A 22,157-nucleotide genomic window follows, 5' to 3' on the forward strand; every position below is an offset into this window, starting at 1 on the left:
TCTTCATAAATTATATCAAATGTCATAAAAATCTTATATAAGCCACTGGAAACTCTTTTATCTTTACAACCTATCATACACCTACAGGGCATTTTCCATCCTTCACCAAATTAAACCTTAGAACATTTAAATTGTCTGTGTATTGTTTTTTTGTGGCAATTTTTATAGGGATATTGTTTGTAGGGACCAACTGCAAATATGTTTTCTCCAAATTCTACTTTTGCATACTAGTATTTTGAGTTTCAAATAAACTTGTATAGCTTTAAAGAATGATCATGTTTAGTGTTAAAATCAGGATGAATACCTTTCTAATTTGATGTTTGTTATATTTGTTTTTCTATTTTTATGCCCCCCCCCCCCCCTTCGAAGAAGAGGGGGTATATTGTTTTGCACATGTCGGTCTGTTGATCGGTTGGTCAAGGTCACAGTGACTTAAAACAGTAAATTGGTATCAGGATATTTCCAGATACTCTTAACGTATTCACACTCAATTGCTGCCACTTAAAACTGACAGCCCATTTTTGGGGCATGCGTGTTTTACAAACAGCCCTTGTTATTTTATTTATTTGAATAATTGTTTCCCTAGGCAGGGAAAGAATGCATTGTCATACCAAAATGTCTGTCTTTCAACAGACAGTTTATTTTGATATTTTGTATTTTTGTGTTTCAGTTGGAATATTGATCTCTATTTATCAGTGCAATTGTTGTGTAAATGATAAGTGCAATAAAAAATTGCAAATTGTTCAAGATTTTTCTTGTCAAATTTTATATAAGACACATTCATTGGCAAACATTTTTGTAACACTTCTGTGACTTCAATTACTACAAAGTGGTTAAAACGCAACAACAAGCATTGATATTTTTTAAACAGTATTTTAATCTCAAATTAATATATTTTACAGGAATTTGTCTTCAGTTATGTTATATCAAGCACATTTGTTTGTAGATATAATATTTAAAAGATGACATATTGGCTAAAGCAATAGTAGTTAAATACACAATCATTTGGATCAGTACCTACATTTATCTTGAAACGCAGACATCATGAAACTTGTCAGACATGTCTGACAAAAAATATTGTCCATAATAAACATGAAACCCCATCAGCAATAAAGACTGTCAAAAATGCAGAATGATACAAATACAATAAGTTGAATGCCTGGCAAAAATAGCATGAAAGAGAAATGTGTCTTTTTGCCAATATCAATAAGTAAAGCAATAAATAATTTATTTCTTTAAACATGAAGACTTTTGTATTCATTAGTACTGCCACTTTAATGTAAGTATTCCTAATAACTACACTGTTTAGTTTACAAGTACTTACAACAAATTTCGTGCAATTACATTTCTCTTATCGATTCCGTCTCTATTCTGGTCATTATGAAAATTTGCATTTTCAACATCGCCTTCTAAGTCCTGTTCCATGTTAAGTCCTGTTCCATGTTATCCTCTAGTACATCATACTCTAAAATGCAGAAGTTGTGCAACACACAACATGCCACTATGATATTCACTGCTGTTGAAATAGATACAGTGTCAAGATAGTGAAGACTCCTAAAACGACATTTCAATAATGCGAAAGCCCTTTCAATAACAACTCTGTTACTTGAATGGTACGTGTTGTATTGTTTTGCTCAGTGGTAAAGTGTCCATTGTCACGATATGGTGTCAACAATCCACTTTCGTAAAGGATACCCCCATCCTCAAGAATGTGATACTTTCTACCACATTTATCTGGACAACTCTCCAATAAATCTGATAACTGGAGTACTCTTGAGTCATGGAAACTTCCGAGATATCCAGTAAAAACATGACTAAACAACATGTTGTGTCTACACACACACACTGAAGTTGTAATGAATGATAGTGTTTTCTGTTAACATAGCTCTGGGGATGGTCTCGCGGTGCTTTAATCTGTATGTGTGTCCCATCAATCGCACCAACTATGCAAGGAAATCCATTTCGCCTTTGAAATAATTGTTCTTCAGTTTGCAATTCCTGGGGGTTGGGCCATCTAATTATGTTCTGTCTCATTCCTATTAAGGCGGAAATAATTTTGTCCCTAGATTCAGACACTCCAAATCGATCAGCTATTTTTCTCTGAGGATCAGTTCCACCAACATTCCACAATGTAATAAGTAACTGTTTATGGATGCCGATTGGTTCTCTTCTACCATGACCCAATGGCTGAAGTTCTGGTAGAGTCTCCAAGTGCTCCAGAAGAAAGAAAAATGTTGTTCGATTCATCCTAAAAATTCTTCTGAAGTCCTCATCGGTAACCGCAGGTACGACTTCTTCCACATAGCCCCTCACTCGAGACTTTTCTTCTCCTACCCTGCAAAAAAGTACACTTATTTTAATTTTATAAATATTGACCCCATGATTCCTCTGTAATTTCACCCCTGTCATTTGTAATTTATGTAATGATTCGCAACTAAAATCATGTTAATGTCAAATGATATAATTGTATTTGATACAAAAATAATACTGCACTGATGTCAAGTTTGTGGCAACCTGACCCAGTGTGAGCTACAACCTGCAAGTTAATGCTCTTTTAGTGATTAAGCTACCTAGACACATGCAGATACCCCTGTAGAGGTATTATTCAACTTATTATTTTCAGGATATTGGATGATATTTTTATCCAGATTTTTTTTCGGACATTCACCAACGGCCTACTTTGCAATTAGTGGAATGTTTCTTTGAGCAAGTTTTACTACAAGTTATTGGCTTATCCTGCATATATACGTTTTAGCTAGACTAAACATATCATGAAAACATAAATATTGCCCGAGTTCCTATTAAAGTTGCAGCAAGAAATGTCGTATTGGTGGCACGCTTTCTGCTAGCTTCCGAGAAACCATTTCATCGTTTATATCTTCGTCTATAAGGTCCTGCAAGGCAAGACTGATACAGCTGGCAATGTTTTTATCACTTTCGGCCATCTTGAATTAATAACTTCCTGTTCCGGTGTGTTCGAAAAGGCAGTGCCCCAGATCACTGTGAAACCTGTACAGAACATCCGTTACGAATGCGCCCCTGGAGACAAACGTCTCCCAATTAGACCAGTCGACCATCCGTACTCATGCTATGAGCGGATGCATTTTTACTTATATGAGCAATCTTCGTAGTTTCCCAAAATATAAAGACATCAACAGAACTTTCCATCCAAATTATTCAATCGTTTCGCGTTGCAACGCTTTATAATTTTTAGGTTTTTAAATCAAGAAAAGGATATTTTAGAGCATGGTAAATGTTCAATATTACTTTTTCCTCACAAATATCATAACTAAAACGAAAATAAGCGAATCTGAAACAACTTTTTTTTAATTTTGTCAATTTACCAAAACGTGAAAAGGCCCCTTTAAGACGCGCAGAATTGTGAATGGGCGATGAACTTGGATGACATTTTTGCAAACATTGGGGAATTCGGTCTGTACCAGAAATGGATCTACTTTCTGTTGGTGTCCCCGTGTGTCAGTATCGGCAGCTTCTGTATGAAAACCATCATGGTTCTCTACACAACCATTCATAGTTGAGTTCCGAGTGTCAGGGTCCGTATTGACAACATTCACGGGGAAAATAATGTACATGTCTGATATGTATACCAGTCCATCAGATTTTGCTTCTTGGTGTCATATTTTACATTTTGAAAAATTGAAAGGATTACTTCGATTGCTCTAGACATCTAGAAGCAAAAAAATAAAATAAAAAAATAAAAATAAAATTAAACGTTAAGTTTAATTTTATTTTACGAAATTGTGCTTCTGCGTTGTTAAGTTATTATGTGAATCAGTTTCAGGACATAGACGATATTTGTTCATGTCAGTGTTCTATGATCACGAGTGAAATAACAAACAATTTTACACTGACATGAACAAATTATCTGTTTCTGTTATGCCCTTTTTCAAGAAAATAATTAACAGCTGTTTCCCTTTCGCTGAAAAGTTACCCTTTTTCGGAGTTTCTCCCGTAGCGTGCCTCCATACATTTCAAAACACACAATGACGTCATTAGCGAAATTCTCCAGTTAAACTCTTTTACAATGTAAATAAACGGTGAAAAAACATTTAAAAAAAGAAAATTTGTTGGATTCGGTGGAATGTCGATTTTAATTCACTCGTGATCATAGAAATATTATATAAAGTTATTAACAATAATTTAAAAGTAGAAATAAATTATTTACAATAATTTAAAAATAGAAAAAGGAGTTCCGAAAATGTGTTCTTTTCATCGGTGAAAATAACACTTTGTTCTTTTTACTGCTGTTATTTCACTGCAGAAATGTCATATTTTATCATTAGGTATAAAAGAAACGATCTTTTTTATCCCAAATAAGTATGTTTTTCTCACTTTCGTATAATTTTAAACATTATCTTTTATTTAAAATATTTATAGCATATAACTCTTTGTATTTGATAAGATAGTGCGTAACTGGAATGGAATTATGTTGCGACGATATATGTCGCAGTTGAATGAACTGTACCAAGTCGCGTCTTTAGCGTTGTCGCGTGTCTTCTGTTTGATGACATTTTCAGCATGATTACATTACATTGGACATTTTCAATAAATGACCGTGATCTTCCATATGCTAATCCAAACGTAAAATGCATAACCAAAAGAGGATAGCGCACCTGTAAGTTCTTACGATCTTGTTTGAATATAGCTTGGCTTCCTTAAGGTTAAACACCATGGTAAAGACTAATTAACATGTCTTTAACAATATATACAAAATGCAGTTCGCCAAACAATACAATTCATTATTGTGTTGCTACATAGACTTTAATTTACAAACATATGCATTCGATCTACTACCAAACAGAGCTAACGATACAACTATAAGACCGATTTTTGCACTTAACTTAAGGTATGGTTGATAAGGTATCGTCAGATACGTGCGTTATCAGTTAATAAAACATATACTAGGTGAAAATAAGGGAATGTTACGAGAACACAAAAAGCCTTCAGATAAAAGCTCCGAAACTTTTATTAAAGTTTACCTTCAAAAGTCTCACACCTTACATTAGTTATTCACTTGTAACTTGCTATAGATGATTTATTATCATTCTCAGTATCAGCAGCAATACTTTCAATAATTCTGTATTTTATTTTTGCGGAGGAGGGTATTTAAGTGGTTATTATCTTAACTATCTTTAAATGTTAGTTTTTTATCTGTAGAGTTGGAATTCGTTTAGCTTTTGTGTGCCTAAAACGTTTACTTATGTGGCTTTTTAAAGACACATCAATGTCTGTATTGCGGAAGGCACAGCTACTTAATTACTCATCTATTAGAACGTATTCAGTCCAAGTTACTTAATTATTTATGGGATTCCCATATTTCTTTGAGTTATTGTTCTTGGTTAAAAAAAGCATTAAAAATCTTGTCTTAATATGTAATGTAGTTTTCACCAAACGTTCGCAGAATGATTATGGTATTGTCGAGAGGTGAAGCTCATATTATAAGGATTTTTTATTTGTGTGATCTTTTTCGTAGTAGTAATACACATTGCAATCAATTTACCTTATAGTTTTTGTACCAAACGGTTTGTGTTGGATTTTTACATAACTGTCACACAAATATGTTATCTAGTCATTTTTGTCGATTCATTTCCTTTTTAGTTTGTCAGATTTTCGGCGGTATATGTCATCTGATTGTGATAGCATTTGAAAATATTCTATAAAACATAAAGTATTTTAAATAACAATGTCAGAATGGTGGTATTATTTTACTTTTTTCCCCAGAATGGTGGCATAATAGATGTGATCCCATTTCAAGTCATTTCTACCTAGTTTCTAAACCCAGATTAAAATATGGCCCAGTTTTGTCAAAATAAACAGTTTGACAAAGTTTAATCAAGATTGAGTCAGGAGTTGTAACAGGCTACAAGTTGCCAACGCTCACCTGAGACCGAACACAGCTCATTCGCAGGACGCCGGGCATACGGTCAAAACAATAGCTCATATTGATCGAGCACTTGTTTCTAAGGTGAGTTAAAAAAGAGTAAGGAAGATTACAAATATTTTCAATTAAAAAGGTAGTAAAAGAATGAAGGATATCCACATTGTAAGTATCTGTTTGAACTAACTATTTTCTTTACCAGTGAATGTTATCAACATTAAGACAGCTCATTTAATGATTGGCACCATTTGTATAATTACAAATCTTGGAAAGTTGTGTCTGATTTTACAACAAATGTAAACCCTGTCCTGGAAATGCCATTCAGGAACATCCCTGGACCCCAATTTCAAAAACATGAAGTATATACGTGTTCTTAGTTTAGCTCTGGAGTTATATAGGTATTAACTCATAAAACACTTGAAAGTAGGAACAAAATCCAACCGATTGCACACTGTGGGTCTTTGCCCACATTCTTTCACAAAATCGTTGGGAAAGGTCTGATGTGTTTGGTATCTTAATTGCTGATAAAGTCCAAGCCTCTTTTGTTTAAATGACCAACTGATGATCACAGTCTAAATATGTTAATTATTTATAAGTAGCAGAATGAAGAAACATGTTTATCATAATGTGTTATCATTAAAGCCACACACCTTATGTGGCATATATCTATGCTAATTAGAATATATCTGATGGTTACAAGGTAGAAATCCGCCTTTTTTGCATTTTAAAACTTAAAAATAATCGCGTTTGTCGAAATGGACGTATACGTCTAGAAATTATACTTTCGGTTTCAAAAGCGGTACCGTTTGAAAAATAATAAATTACTTGCTAACTAGGCTATAGAGTTAATTTTATATATGCCACTTAGAATATATCTGGTGGTTACAAGGTAGAAATCCGTCTTTTTGCGCTTTAAAACTTTAAAATAATCATTTTTGTCGAAATGAATGGACGTATACGTCTAGAAATCCTACTTTCGGTTTTAAAAGAGGTACCGTTTGAAAAATAATCAATTATTGCTAACTAGGCTATAGATTTAATTTTATCTATGTCAATTAGAATATAACTGGTGGTTTCAAGGTAGAAATCCGTCATTTTGCGCTTTAAGGTAACAATACACTAAATGATCGCTTCATGTAGGGCTGTACTCTCTAAAAAAATATCATTGTTGACAGGAAGGCATGTTTTACACTTTTTACCATTATTCGGGTACTATCCTGCGGAGATAATGGTAGGGCATGAATAGGTGTTCACTACTGAATCCCTGAAATATGATACACTTGAAGACTATTGTAAACCATTGCACTAGAAAAGGTTACATTCCACTAAGAAACGGCCGATAAAAAAAGTTGCAAAAACAGTCGATTTTGATTTGTGTCAAGTTCTTTCTTGCATTGTACATGACATATCTTTTTTATTGCATAAATCGATTCCGCTTAGAATGGCTTTTAAGAAAAGGTATGGTTGTGGGGATCTCTATGTGCAAAATGTTGCATTTATTTTCGCTCAAAGTTGTCGCTTTTACATTGAATTATATAGGAAAACTATTTAGTGTATTATGACCTAAACGCAAAACCAGGCCTAGTCACAAAGGAGCTGTATTAACAGAAAATCATCATTTTTTAGTGGGATATAACGCGTTTTGGCAAATTTCACGGAATAAATGCGTTTGTTTCACGAATTTTAGGAGGATCGTGATTTTTTAAGAAAAAAATACGTTTTCAGAGAAAAATAAGAAAAAAAAACGTACAAAAACACGTCTTGAGCATCTCAAATTGCAACAATTTGTGCTGAAAGAGCTCATGAACACGTTTTAATAGTTGTTTACTTCTTTTTCTACATAGCTTGTAACAATATTCCAGTATTTAGACCGATTGTAATTATTTAGGGTAATCGTTTTACGCCTGAACGCCCGTTATAAATCAAAGCTCCGAACGCGAAAGCCACATGGCTTATCAGGCGTTATAATAAAATGCATTTTCAAAGCATTTCTACGTGAAAGATCGGTCTGAAAATTGGCATGTACATAGAAAATAGGTTATAAGTATCGAGAAGTGCTTTTTTCCCGCGATGTTAACAGTAAACGTTGTCTTATAGGTTACAATACACTAAATGATCGCTTCATGTAGGGCTGTACTCTCTAAAAAAATATTGTAGTTGACAGGAAGGCATGTTTTACACTTTTTACCATTATTCGGGTGTTATCTTGCGGAGATAATGGTACGGCATGAATAGGTGTTCACTACTGAATCCCTGAAATATGATACACTTGAAGACTATAGTAAACCATTGCACTAGAAAAGGTTACATTCCACTAAGAAACGGCCGATAAAAAAAGTTGCAAAAACAGTCGATTTTGATTTGTTTCAAGTTCTTTCTTGCATTGTACATGACATATCTTTTTTATTGCATAAATCGATTCCGCTTAGAATGGCTTTTAAGAAAAGGTATGGTTGTGGGGGTCTCTATGTGCAAAATGTTGCATTTATTTTCGCTCAAAGTTGTCGCTTTTACATTGAATTATATAGGAAAACTATTTAGTGTATTATGACCTAAACGCAAAACCAGGCCTAGTCACAAAGGAGCTGTATTAACAGAAAATCATCATTTTTTTAGTGGGATATAACGCGTTTTGGCAAATTTCACGGAATAAATGCGTTTGTTTCACGAATTTTAGGAGCATCGTGAGTTTTTAAGAAAAAAATACGTTTTCAGAGAAAAATAAGAAAAAAAAAACGTACAAAAACACGTCTTGAGCATCTCAAATCGCAACAATTTGTGCTGAAAGAGCTCATGAACACGTTTTAATAGTTGTTTACTTCTTTTTCTACATAGCTTGTAACAATGTTCCAGTATTTAGACCGATTGTAATTATTTAGGGTAATCGTTTTACGCCTGAACGCCCGTTATAAATCAAAGCACCGAACGCGAAAGCCACATGGCTTATCAGGCGTTATAATAAAATGCATTTTCAAGCATTTCTACGTGAAAGATCGGTCTGAAAATTGGCATGTACATAGAAAATAGGTTTATAAGTATCGAAAAGTGCTTTTTTCCCGCGATGTTAACAGTAAACGTTGTCTTATAGGTTACAATACACTAAATGATCGCTTCATGTAGGGCTGTACTCTCTAAAAAAATATCATAGTTGACAGGAAGGCATGTTTTACACTTTTTACCATTATTCGGGTGTTATCTTGCGGAGATAATGGTAGGGCATGAATAGGTGTTCACTACTGAATCCCTGAAATATGATACACTTGAAGACTATAGTAAACCATTGCACTAGAAAAGGTTACATTCCACTAAGAAACGGCCGATAAAAAAAGTTGCAAAAACAGTCGATTTTGATTTGTGTCAAGTTCTTTCTTGCATTGTACATGACATATCTTTTTTATTGCATAAATCGATTCCGCTTAGAATGGCTTTTAAGAAAAGGTATGGTTGTGGGGGTCTCTATGTGCAAAATGTTGCATTTATTTTCGCTCAAAGTTGTCGCTTTTACATTGAATTATATAGGAAAACTATTCAGTGTATTATGGCCTAAACGCAAAACCAGGCCTAGTCACAAAGGAGCTGTATTAACAGAAAATCATCATTTTTTTAGTGGGATATAACGCGTTTTGGCAAATTTCACGGAATAAATGCGTTTGTTTCACGAATTTTAGGAGCATCGTGAGTTTTTAAGAAAAAAATACGTTTTCAGAGAAAATAAGAAAAAAAAACGTACAAAAACACGTCTTGAGCATCTCAAATCGCAACAATTTGTGCTGAAAGAGCTCATGAACACGTTTTAATAGTTGTTTACTTCTTTTTCTACATAGCTTGTAACAATATTCCAGTATTTAGACCGATTGTAATTATTTAGGGTAATCGTTTTACGCCTGAACGCCCGTTATAAATCAAAGCTCCGAACGCGAAAGCCACATGGCTTATCAGGCGTTATAATAAAATGCATTTTCAAGCATTTCTACGTGAAAGATCGGTCTGAAAATTGGCATGTACATAGAAAATAGGTTTATAAGTATCGAGAAGTGCTTTTTTCCAGCGATGTTAACAGTAAACGTTGTCTTATAGGTTACAATACACTAAATGATCGCTTCATGTAGGGCTGTACTCTCTAAAAAAAATATCATAGTTGACAGGAAGGCATGTTTTACACTTTTTACCATTATTCGGGTGTTATCTTGCGGAGATAATGGTAGGGCATGAATAGGTGTTCACTACTGAATCCCTGAAATATGATACACTTGAAGACTATAGTAAACCATTGCACTAGAAAAGGTTACATTCCACTAAGAAACGGCCGATAAAAAAAATTGCAAAAACAGTCGATTTTGATTTGTGTCAAGTTCTTTCTTGCATTGTACATGACATATCTTTTTTATTGCATAAATCGATTCCGCTTAGAATGGCTTTTAAGAAAAGGTATGGTTGTGGGGGTCTCTATGTGCAAAATGTTGCATTTATTTTCGCTCAAAGTTGTCGCTTTTACATTGAATTATATAGGAAAACTATTTAGTGTATTATGACCTAAACGCAAAACCAGGCCTAGTCACAAAGGAGCTGTATTAACAGAAAATCATCATTTTTTTTAGTGGGATATAACGCGTTTTGGCAAATTTCACGGAATAAATGCGTTTGTTTCACGAATTTTAGGAGCATCGTGAGTTTTTAAGAAAAAAATACGTTTTCAGAGAAAAATAAGAAAAAAAAACCGTACAAAAACACGTCTTGAGCATCTCAAATCGCAACAATTTGTGCTGAAAGAGCTCATGAACACGTTTTAATAGTTGTTTACTTCTTTTTCTACATAGCTTGTAACAATATTCCAGTATTTAGACCGATTGTAATTATTTAGGGTAATCGTTTTACGCCTGAACGCCCGTTATAAATCAAAGCTCCGAACGCGAAAGCCACATGGCTTATCAGGCGTTATAATAAAATGCATTTTCAAGCATTTCTATGTGAAAGATCGGTCTGAAAATTGGCATGTACATAGAAAATAGGTTTATAAGTATCGAGAAGTGCTTATTTCCCGCGATGTTAACAGTAAACGTTGTCTTATAGGTTACAATACACTAAATGATCGCTTCATGTAGGGCTGTACTCTCTAAAAAAATATCATAGTTGACAGGAAGGCATGTTTTACACTTTTTACCATTATTCGGGTGTTATCTTGCGGAGATAATGGTAGGGCATGAATAGGTGTTCACTACTGAATCCCTGAAATATGATACACTTGAAGACTATAGTAAACAATTGCACTAGAAAAGGTTACATTCCACTAAGAAACGGCCGATAAAAAAAAATGCAAAAACAGTCGATTTTGATTTGTGTCAAGTTCTTTCTTGCATTGTACATGACATATCTTTTTTATTGCATACATCGATTCCGCTTAGAATGGCTTTTAAGAAAAGGTATGGTTGTGGGGGTCTCTATGTGCAAAATGTTGCATTTATTTTCGCTCAAAGTTGTCGCTTTTACATTGAATTATATAGGAAAACTATTTAGTGTATTATGACCTAAACGCAAAACCAGGCCTAGTCACAAAGGAGCTGTATTAACAGAAAATCATCATTTTTTTAGTGGGATATAACGCGTTTTGGCAAATTTCACGGAATAAATGCGTTTGTTTCACGAATTTTAGGAGCATCGTGAGTTTTTAAGAAAAAAATACGTTTTCAGAGATAAAATAAGAAAAAAACCGTACAAAAACACGTCTTGAGCATCTCAAATCGCAACAATTTGTGCTGAAAGAGCTCATGAACACGTTTTAATAGTTGTTTACTTCTTTTTCTACATAGCTTGTAACAATATTCCAGTATTTAGACCGATTGTAATTATTTAGGGTAATCGTTTTACGCCTGAACGCCCGTTATAAATCAAAGCTCCGAACGCGAAAGCCACATGGCTTATCAGGCGTTATAATAAAATGCATTTTCAAGCATTTCTACGTGAAAGATCGGTCTGAAAATTGGCATGTACATAGAAAATAGGTTTATAAGTATCGAGAAGTGCTTTTTTCCAGCGATGTTAACAGTAAACGTTGCCTTATAGGTTACAATACACTAAATGATCGCTTCATGTAGGGCTGTACTCTCTAAAAAAATATCATAGTTGACAGGAAGGCATGTTTTACACTTTTTACCATTATTCGGGTGTTATCTTGCGGAGATAATGGTACGGCATGAATAGGTGTTCACTACTGAATCCCTGAAATATGATACACTTGAAGACTATAGTAAACCATTGCACTAGAAAAGGTTACATTCCACTAAGAAACGGCCGATAAAAAAAGTTGCAAAAACAGTCGATTTTGATTTGTGTCAAGTTCTTTCTTGCATTGTACATGACATATCTTTTTTATTGCATAAATCGATTCCGCTTAGAATGGCTTTTAAGAAAAGGTATGGTTGTGGGGGTCTCTATGTGCAAAATGTTGCATTTATTTTCGCTCAAAGTTGTCGCTTTTACATTGAATTATATAGGAAAACTATTTAGTGTATTATGACCTAAACGCAAAACCAGGCCTAGTCACAAAGGAGCTGTATTAACAGAAAATCATCATTTTTTTAGTGGGATATAACGCGTTTTGGCAAATTTCACGGAATAAATGCGTTTGTTTCACGAATTTTAGGAGCATCGTGAGTTTTTAAGAAAAAAATACGTTTTCAGAGAAAAATAAGAAAAAAAACCGTACAAAAACACGTCTTGAGCATCTCAAATCGCAACAATTTGTGCTGAAAGAGCTCATGAACACGTTTTAATAGTTGTTTACTTCTTTTTCTACATAGCTTTGTAACAATATTCCAGTATTTAGACCGATTGTAATTATTTAGGGTAATCGTTTTACGCCTGAACGCCCGTTATAAATCAAAGCTCCGAACGCGAAAGCCACATGGCTTATCAGGCGTTATAATAAAATGCATTTTCAAGCATTTCTACGTGAAAGATCGGTCTGAAAATTGGCATGTACATAGAAAATAGGTTTATAAGTATCGAGAAGTGCTTTTTTCCCGCGATGTTAACAGTAAACGTTGTCTTATAGGTTACAATACACTAAATGATCGCTTCATGTAGGGCTGTACTCTCTAAAAAAATATCATAGTTGACAGGAAGGCATGTTTTACACTTTTTACCATTATTCGGGTGTTATCTTGCGGAGATAATGGTACGGGCATGAATAGGTGTTCACTACTGAATCCCTGAAATATGATACACTTGAAGACTATAGTAAACCATTGCACTAGAAAAGGTTACATTCCACTAAGAAACGGCCGATAAAAAAAGTTGCAAAAACAGTCGATTTTGATTTGTGTCAAGTTCTTTCTTGCATTGTACATGACATATCTTTTTTATTGCATAAATCGATTCCGCTTAGAATGGCTTTTAAGAAAAGGTATGGTTGTGGGGGTCTCTATGTGCAAAATGTTGCATTTATTTTCGCTCAAAGTTGTCGCTCTTTACATTGAATTATATAGGAAAACTATTCAGTGTATTATGACCTAAACGCAAAACCAGGCCTAGTCACAAAGGAGCTGTATTAACAGAAAATCATCATTTTTTTAGTGGGATATAACGCGTTTTGGCAAATTTCACGGAATAAATGCGTTTGTTTCACGAATTTAGGAGGCATCGTGAGTTTTTAAGAAAAAAATACGTTTTCAGAGAAAAATAAGAAAAAAAAACGTACAAAAACACGTCTTGAGCATCTCAAATTGCAACAATTTGTGCTGAAAGAGCTCATGAACACGTTTTAATAGTTGTTTACTTCTTTTTCTACATAGCTTGTAACAATATTCCAGTATTTAGACCGATTGTAATTATTTAGGGTAATCGTTTTACGCCTGAACGCCCGTTATAAATCAAAGCTCCGAACGCGAAAGCCACATGGCTTATCAGGCGTTATAATAAAATGCATTTTCAAGCATTTCTACGTGAAAGATCGGTCTGAAAATTGGCATGTACATAGAAAATAGGTTTATAAGTATCGAGAAGTGCTTTTTTCCCGCGATGTTAACAGTAAACGTTGTCTTATAGGTTACAATACACTAAATGATCGCTTCATGTAGGGCTGTACTCTCTAAAAAAATATCATAGTTGACAGGAAGGCATGTTTTACACTTTTTACCATTATTCGGGTGTTATCTTGCGGAGATAATGGTACGGCATGAATAGGTGTTCACTACTGAATCCCTGAAATATGATACACTTGAAGACTATAGTAAACCATTGCACTAGAAAAGGTTACATTCCACTAAGAAACGGCCGATAAAAAAAAGTTGCAAAAACAGTCGATTTTGATTTGTGTCAAGTTCTTTCTTGCATTGTACATGACATATCTTTTTTATTGCATAAATCGATTCCGCTTAGAATGGCTTTTAAGAAAAGGTATGGTTGTGGGGGTCTCTATGTGCAAAATGTTGCATTTATTTTCGCTCAAAGTTGTCGCTTTTACATTGAATTATATAGGAAAACTATTTAGTGTATTATGACCTAAACGCAAAACCAGGCCTAGTCACAAAGGAGCTGTATTAACAGAAAATCATCATTTTTTTAGTGGGATATAACGCGTTTTGGCAAATTTCACGGAATAAATGCGTTTGTTTCACGAATTTTAGGAGCATCGTGAGTTTTTAAGAAAAAAATACGTTTTCAGAGAAAAATAAGAAAAAAAAACCGTACAAAAACACGTCTTGAGCATCTCAAATCGCAACAATTTGTGCTGAAAGAGCTCATGAACACGTTTTAATAGTTGTTTACTTCTTTTTCTACATAGCTTGTAACAATATTCCAGTATTTAGACCGATTGTAATTATTTAGGGTAATCGTTTTACGCCTGAACGCCCGTTATAAATCAAAGCTCCGAACGCGAAAGCCACATGGCTTATCAGGCGTTATAATAAAATGCATTTTCAAGCATTTCTACGTGAAAGATCGGTCTGAAAATTGGCATGTACATAGAAAATAGGTTTATAAGTATCGAGAAGTGCTTTTTTTCCCGCGATGTTAACAGTAAACGTTGTCTTATAGGTTACAATACACTAAATGATCGCTTCATGTAGGGCTGTACTCTCTAAAAAAATATCATAGTTGACAGGAAGGCATGTTTTACACTTTTTACCATTATTCGGGTGTTATCTTGCGGAGATAATGGTAGGGCATGAATAGGTGTTCACTACTGAATCCCTGAAATATGATACACTTGAAGACTATAGTAAACCATTGCACTAGAAAAGGTTACATTCCACTAAGAAACGGCCGATAAAAAAAGTTGCAAAAACAGTCGATTTTGATTTGTGTCAAGTTCTTTCTTGCATTGTACATGACATATCTTTTTATTGCATAAATCGATTCCGCTTAGAATGGCTTTTAAGAAAAGGTATGGTTGTGGGGGGTCTCTATGTGCAAAATGTTGCATTTATTTTCGCTCAAAGTTGTCGCTTTTACATTGAATTATATAGGAAAACTATTCAGTGTATTATGACCTAAACGCAAAACCAGGCCTAGTCACAAAGGAGCTGTATTAACAGAAAATCATCATTTTTTAGTGGGATATAACGCGTTTTGGCAAATTCACGGAATAAATGCGTTTGTTTCACGAATTTTAGGAGCATCGTGAGTTTTTAAGAAAAAAATACGTTTTCAGAGAAAAATAAGAAAAAAAAAACGTACAAAAACACGTCTTGAGCATCTCAAATCGCAACAATTTGTGCTGAAAGAGCTCATGAACACGTTTTAATAGTTGTTTACTTCTTTTTCTACATAGCTTGTAACAATATTCCAGTATTTAGAACCGATTGTAATTATTTAGGGTAATCGTTTTACGCCTGAACGCCCGTTATAAATCAAAGCTCCGAACGCGAAAGCCACATGGCTTATCAGGCGTTATAATAAAATGCATTTTCAAGCATTTCTACGTGAAAGATCGGTCTGAAAATTGGCATGTACATAGAAAATAGGTTTATAAGTATCGAGAAGTGCTTTTTTCCAGCGATGTTAACAGTAAACGTTGTCTTATAGGTTACAATACACTAAATGATCGCTTCATGTAGGGCTGTACTCTCTAAAAAAATATCATAGTTGACAGGAAGGCATGTTTTACACTTTTTACCATTATTCGGGTGTATCTTGCGGAGATAATGGTAGGGCATGAATAGGTGTTCACTACTGAATCCCTGAAATATGATACACTTGAAGACTATAGTAAACCATTGCACTAGAAAAGGTTACATTCCACTAAGAAAACGGCCGATAAAAAAAAATTGCAAAAACAGTCGATTTTGATTTGTGTCAAGTTCTTTCTTGCATTGTACATGACATATCTTTTTTATTGCATAAATCGATTCCGCTTAGAATGGCTTTTAAGAAAAGGTATGGTTGTGGGGGTCTCTATGTGCAAATGTTGCATTTAGTTTCGCTCAAAGTTGTCGCTTTTACATTGAATTATATAGGAAAACTATTTAGTGTATTATGACCTAAACGCAAAACCAGGCCTAGTCACAAAGGAGCTGTATTAACAGAAAATCATCATTTTTTTAGTGGGATATAACGCGTTTTGGCAAATTTCACGGATAAATGCGTTTGTTTCACGAATTTTAGGAGCATCGTGAGTTTTTAAGAAAAAAATACGTTTTCAGAGGAAAAATAAGAAAAAAAACCGTACAAAAACACGTCTTGAGCATCTCAAATCGCAACAATTTGTGCTGAAAGAGCTCATGAACACGTTTTAATAGTTGTTTACTTCTTTTTTCTACATAGCTTGTAACAATATTCCAGTATTTAGACCGATTGTAATTATTTAGGGTAATCGTTTTACGCCTGAACGCCCGTTATAAATCAAAGCTCCGAACGCGAAAGCCACATGGCTTATCAGGCGTTATAATAAAATGCATTTTCAAGCATTTCTATGTGAAAGATCGGTCTGAAAATTGGCATGTACATAGAAAATAGGTTTATAAGTATCGAGAAGTGCTTATTTCCCGCGATGTTAACAGTAAACGTTGTCTTATAGGTTACAATACACTAAATGATCGCTTCATGTAGGGCTGTACTCTCTAAAAAAATATCATAGTTGACAGGAAGGCATGTTTTACACTTTTTACCATTATTCGGGTGTTATCTTGCGGAGATAATGGTAGGGCATGAATAGGTGTTCACTACTGAATCCCTGAAATATGATACACTTGAAGACTATAGTAAACCATTGCACTAGAAAAGGTTACATTCCACTAAGAAACGGCCGATAAAAAAAGTTGCAAAAACAGTCGATTTTGATTTGTGTCAAGTTCTTTCTTGCATTGTACATGACATATCTGTTTTATTGCATAAATCGATTCCGCTTAGAATGGCTTTTAAGAAAAGGTATGGTTGTGGGGGGTCTCTATGTGCAAAATGTTGCATTTATTTTCGCTCAAAGTTGTCGCTTTTACATTGAATTATATAGGAAAACTATTTAGTGTATTATGACCTAAACGCAAAACCAGGCCTAGTCACAAAGGAGCTGTATTAACAGAAAATCATCATTTTTTTAGTGGGATATAACGCGTTTTGGCAAATTTCACGGAATAAATGCGTTTGTTTCACGAATTTTAGAGGAGCATCGTGATTTTTTAAGAAAAAAATACGTTTTCAGAGAGAAAATAAGAAAAAAAACCGTACAAAAAACACGTCTTGAGCATCTCAAATCGCAACAATTTGTGCTGAAAGAGCTCATGAACACGTTTTAATAGTTGTTCTACTTCTTTTTTCTACATAGCTTGTAACAATATTCCAGTATTTAGACCGATTGTAATTATTTAGGGTAATCGTTTTACGCCTGAACGCCCGTTATAAATCAAAGCTCCGAACGCGAAAGCCACATGGCTTATCAGGCCGTTATAATAAAATGCATTTTCAAGCATTTCTACGTGAAAGATCGGTCTGAAAATTGGCATGTACATAGAAAATAGGTTTATAAGTATCGAGAAGTGCTTTATTTCCCGCGATGTTAACAGTAAACGTTGTCTTATAGGTTACAATACACTAAATGATCGCTTCATGTAGGGCTGTACTCTCTAAAAAAAATATCATAGTTGACAGGAGGCATGTTTTACACTTTTTACCATTATTCGGGTGTTATCTTGCGGAGATAATGGTAGGGCATGAATAGGTGTTCACTACTGAATCCCTGAAATATGATACACTTGAAGACTATAGTAAACCATTGCACTAGAAAAGGTTACATTCCACTAAGAAACGGCCGATAAAAAAATTGCAAAAACAGTCGATTTTGATTTGTGTCAAGTTCTTCTTGCATTGTACATGACATATCTTTTTTATTGCATAAATCGATTCCGCTTAGAATGGCTTTTAAGAAAAGGTATGGTTGTGGGGGTCTCTATGTGCAAAATGTTGCATTTATTTTCGCTCAAAGTTGTCGCTTTTACATTGAATTATATAGGAAAACTATTTAGTGTATTATGACCTAAACGCAAACCAGAGGCCTAGTCACAAAGGAGCTGTATTACAGAAAATCATCATTTTTTTTTAGTGGGATATAACGCGTTTTGGCAAATTTCACGGAATATATGCGTTTGTTTCACGAATTTTAGGAGCATCGTGAGTTTTTTAAGAAAAAAATACGTTTTCAGAGAAAAATAAGAAAAAAAAACGTACAAAACACGTCTTGAGCATCTCAAATCGCAACAATTTGTGCTGGAAAGAGCTCATGAACACGTTTTTAATAGTTGTTTACTTCTTTTTCTACATAGCTTGTAACAATATTCCAGTATTTAGACCGATTGTAATTATTTAGGGTAATCGTTTTACGCCTGAACGCCCGTTATAAATCAAAGCCTCCGAACGCGAAAGCCACATGCTTATCAGGCGTTATAATAAAATGCATTTTCAAGCATTTCTACGTGAAAGATCGGTCTGAAAATTGGCATGTACATAGAAAATAGGTTTATAAGTATCGAGAAGTGCTTTTTTCCCGCGATGTTAACAGTAAACGTTGTCTATAGGTTACAATACACTAAATGATCGCTTCATGTAGGGCTTGTACTCTCTAAAAAAATATCATAGTTGACAGGAAGGCATGTTTTACACTTTTTACCATTATTCGGGTGTTATCTTGCGGAGATAATGGTAGGGCATGAATAGGTGTTCACTACTGAATCCCTGAAATATGATACACTTGAAGACTATAGTAAACCATTGCACTAGAAAAGGTTACATTCCACTAGAAACGGCCGATAAAAAAAGTTGCAAAAACAGTCGATTTTGATTTTGTGTCAAGTTCTTTCTTGCATTGTACATGACATATCTTTTTTATTGCATAAATCGATTCCGCTTAGAATGGCTTTTAAGAAAAGGTATGGTTGTGGGGGTCTCTATGTGCAAAATGTTGCATTTATTTTCGCTCAAAGTTGTCGCTTTTACATTGAATTATATAGGAAAACTATTTAGTGTATTATGACCTAAACGCAAAACCAGGCCTAGTCACAAAGGAGCTGTATTACAGAAAATCATCATTTTTTAGTGGGATATAACGCGTTTTGGCAAATTTCACGGAATAAATGCGTTTGTTTCACGAATTTTAGGAGCATCGTGAGTTTTTAAAGAAAAAAATACGTTTTCAGAGAAAATAAGAAAAAAAAACGTACAAAAACACGTCTTGAGCATCTCAAATCGCAACAATTTGTGCTGAAAGAGCTCATGAACACGTTTTAATAGTTGTTTACTTCTTTTTCTACATAGCTTGTAACAATATTCCAGTATTTAGGACCGATTGTAATTATTTAGGGTAATCGTTTTACGCCTGAACGCCCGTTATAAATCAAAGCTCCGAACGCGAAAGCCACATGGCTTATCAGGCGTTATAATAAAATGCATTTTCAAGCATTTCTACGTGAAAGATCGGTCTGAAAATTGGCATGTACATAGAAAATAGGTTTATAAGTATCGAGAAGTGCTTATTTTCCCGCGATGTTAACAGTAAACGTTGTCTTATAGGTTACAATACACTAAATGATCGCTTCATGTAGGGCTGTACTCTCTAAAAAAATATCATAGTTGACAGGAAGGCATGTTTTACACTTTTACCATATTCGGGTGTTATCTTGCGGAGATAATGGTACGGCATGAATAGGTGTTCACTACTGAATCCCTGAAATATGATACACTTGAAGACTATAGTAAAACCATTGCACTAGAAAAGGTTACATTCCACTAAGAAACGGCCGATAAAAAAAAGTTGCAAAAACAGTCGATTTTGATTTGTGTCAAGTTCTTTCTTGCATGTACATGACATATCTTTTTTATTGCATAAATCGATTCCGCTTATAATGGCTTTAAGAAAAGGTATGTTGTGGGGGTCTCTATGTGCAAAATGTTGCATTTATTTTCGCTCAAAGTTGTCGCTTTTACATTGAATTATATAGGAAAACTATTCAGTGTATTATGACCTAAACGCAAACCAGGCCTAGTCACAAAGGAGCTGTATTAACAGAAAATCATCATTTTTTTTAGTGGGATATAACGCGTTTTGGCAAATTTCACGGAATAAATGCGTTTGTTTCACGAATTTTAGGAGCAATCGTGAGTTTTAAGAAAAAAATACGTTTTCAGAGAAAAAATAAGAAAAAAACCGTACAAAAAACACGTCTTGAGCATCTCAAATCGCAACAATTTGTGCTGAAAGAGCTCATGAACACGTTTTAATAGTTTGTTTACTTCTTTTTCTACATAGCTTGTAACAATATTCCAGTATTTTAGACCGATTGTAATTATTAGGGTAATCGTTTTACGCCTGAACGCCCGTTATAAATCAAAGCTCCGAACGCGAAAGCCACATGGCTTATCAGGCGTTATAATAAAATGCATTTTCAAGCATTTCTACGTGAAAGATCGGTCTGAAAATTGGCATGCTACATAGAAAATAGTTTTAAGTATCGAGAAGTGCTTATTTCCCGCGATGTTACAGTAAACGTTGTCTTATAGGTTACAATACAAATGATCGCTTCATGTAGGGCTGTACTCTCTAAAAAATATCATAGTTGACAGGAAGGCATGTTTTACACTTTTTACCATTATTCGGGTGTTATCTTGCGGAGATAATGGTAGGGCATGAATAGGTGTTCACTACTGAATCCCTGAAATATGATACACTTGAAGACTATAGTAAACCATTGCACTAGAAAAGGTTACATTCCACTAAGAAACGGCCGATAAAAAAGTTGCAAAACAGTCGATTTTGATTTGTGTCAAGTTCTTTCTTGCATTGTACATGACATATCTTTTTTATTGCATAAATCGATTCCGCTTAGAATGGCTTTTAAGAAAAGGTATGGTTTGGGGGTCTCTATGTGCAAAATGTTGCATTTATTTTCGCTCAAAGTTGTCGCTTTTCATTGAATTATATAGGAAAACTATTTAGTGTATTATGACCTAAACGCAAAACCAGCCTAGTCACAAAGGAGCTGTATTTAACAGAAAATCATCATTTTTTTAGTGGGATATACGCGTTTTGGCAAATTTCACGAATAAATGCGTTTTGTTCACGAATTTTAGGAGCATCGTGAGTTTTTAAAGAAAAAAAACTACGTTTTCAGAGAAAAGAAGAAAAAAACCGTACAAAAACACGTCTTGAGCATCTCAAATCGCAACAATTTGTGCTGAAAGAGCTCATGAACACGTTTTAATAGTGTTTACTTCTTTTTCTACATAGCTTGTAACAATATTCCAGTATTTAGACCGATTGTAATTATTTAGGGTAATCGTTTTACGCCTGAACGCCCGTTATAAATCAAAGCTCCGAACGCGAAAGCCACATGCTTATCAGGCGTTATAATAAATGCATTTTCAAGCATTTCTACGTGAAAGATCGGTCTGAAAATTGGCATGTACTAGAAAAATAGGTTTATAAGTATCGAGAAGTTTCTTTTTTCCGCGATGTTACAGTAACGTTGTCTTATAGGTTACAATACAATAAAATGATCGCTTCATTAGGGCTGTACTCTCTAAAAAAATATCATAGTTTGACCAGGAAGGCATTTTTCACACTTTTTAACCATTATTCGGGTGTTATCTTTCGGAGATAATGGTAAGGGCATGAATAGGTTTCACTACTGAATCCCTGAAATATGATACACTTGAAGACTATAGTAAACCATTGCACTAGAAAAGGTTACATTCCACTAAGAAACGGCCGATAAAAAGTTGCAAAAACAGTCGATTTTATTTGTGTCAAGTTCTTTCTTGCATTGTACATGAC

General features: G+C 34.4%; 1 protein-coding gene across 1 annotated transcript in view; it reads right to left on the minus strand.

Moving 5' to 3' along the window:
- Window positions 1-1,409: 1,409 nt before the first annotated feature.
- Window positions 1,410-22,157, minus strand: part of LOC127857349 (Fanconi anemia group A protein homolog) — a 48,555-nt gene continuing 27,807 nt past the window's right edge. Inside the window, 3 exon segments of the mRNA XM_052393749.1 lie at window positions 1,410-1,630; window positions 1,633-1,843; window positions 1,846-2,335. Coding sequence (XP_052249709.1) covers window positions 1,410-1,630; window positions 1,633-1,843; window positions 1,846-2,335 — 922 coding nt within the window.

The sequence above is a fragment of the Dreissena polymorpha genome, chromosome 14 (assembly GCF_020536995.1).
Source record: "Dreissena polymorpha isolate Duluth1 chromosome 14, UMN_Dpol_1.0, whole genome shotgun sequence".
Taxonomy (NCBI): Eukaryota; Metazoa; Mollusca; class Bivalvia; order Myida; family Dreissenidae; genus Dreissena; species Dreissena polymorpha.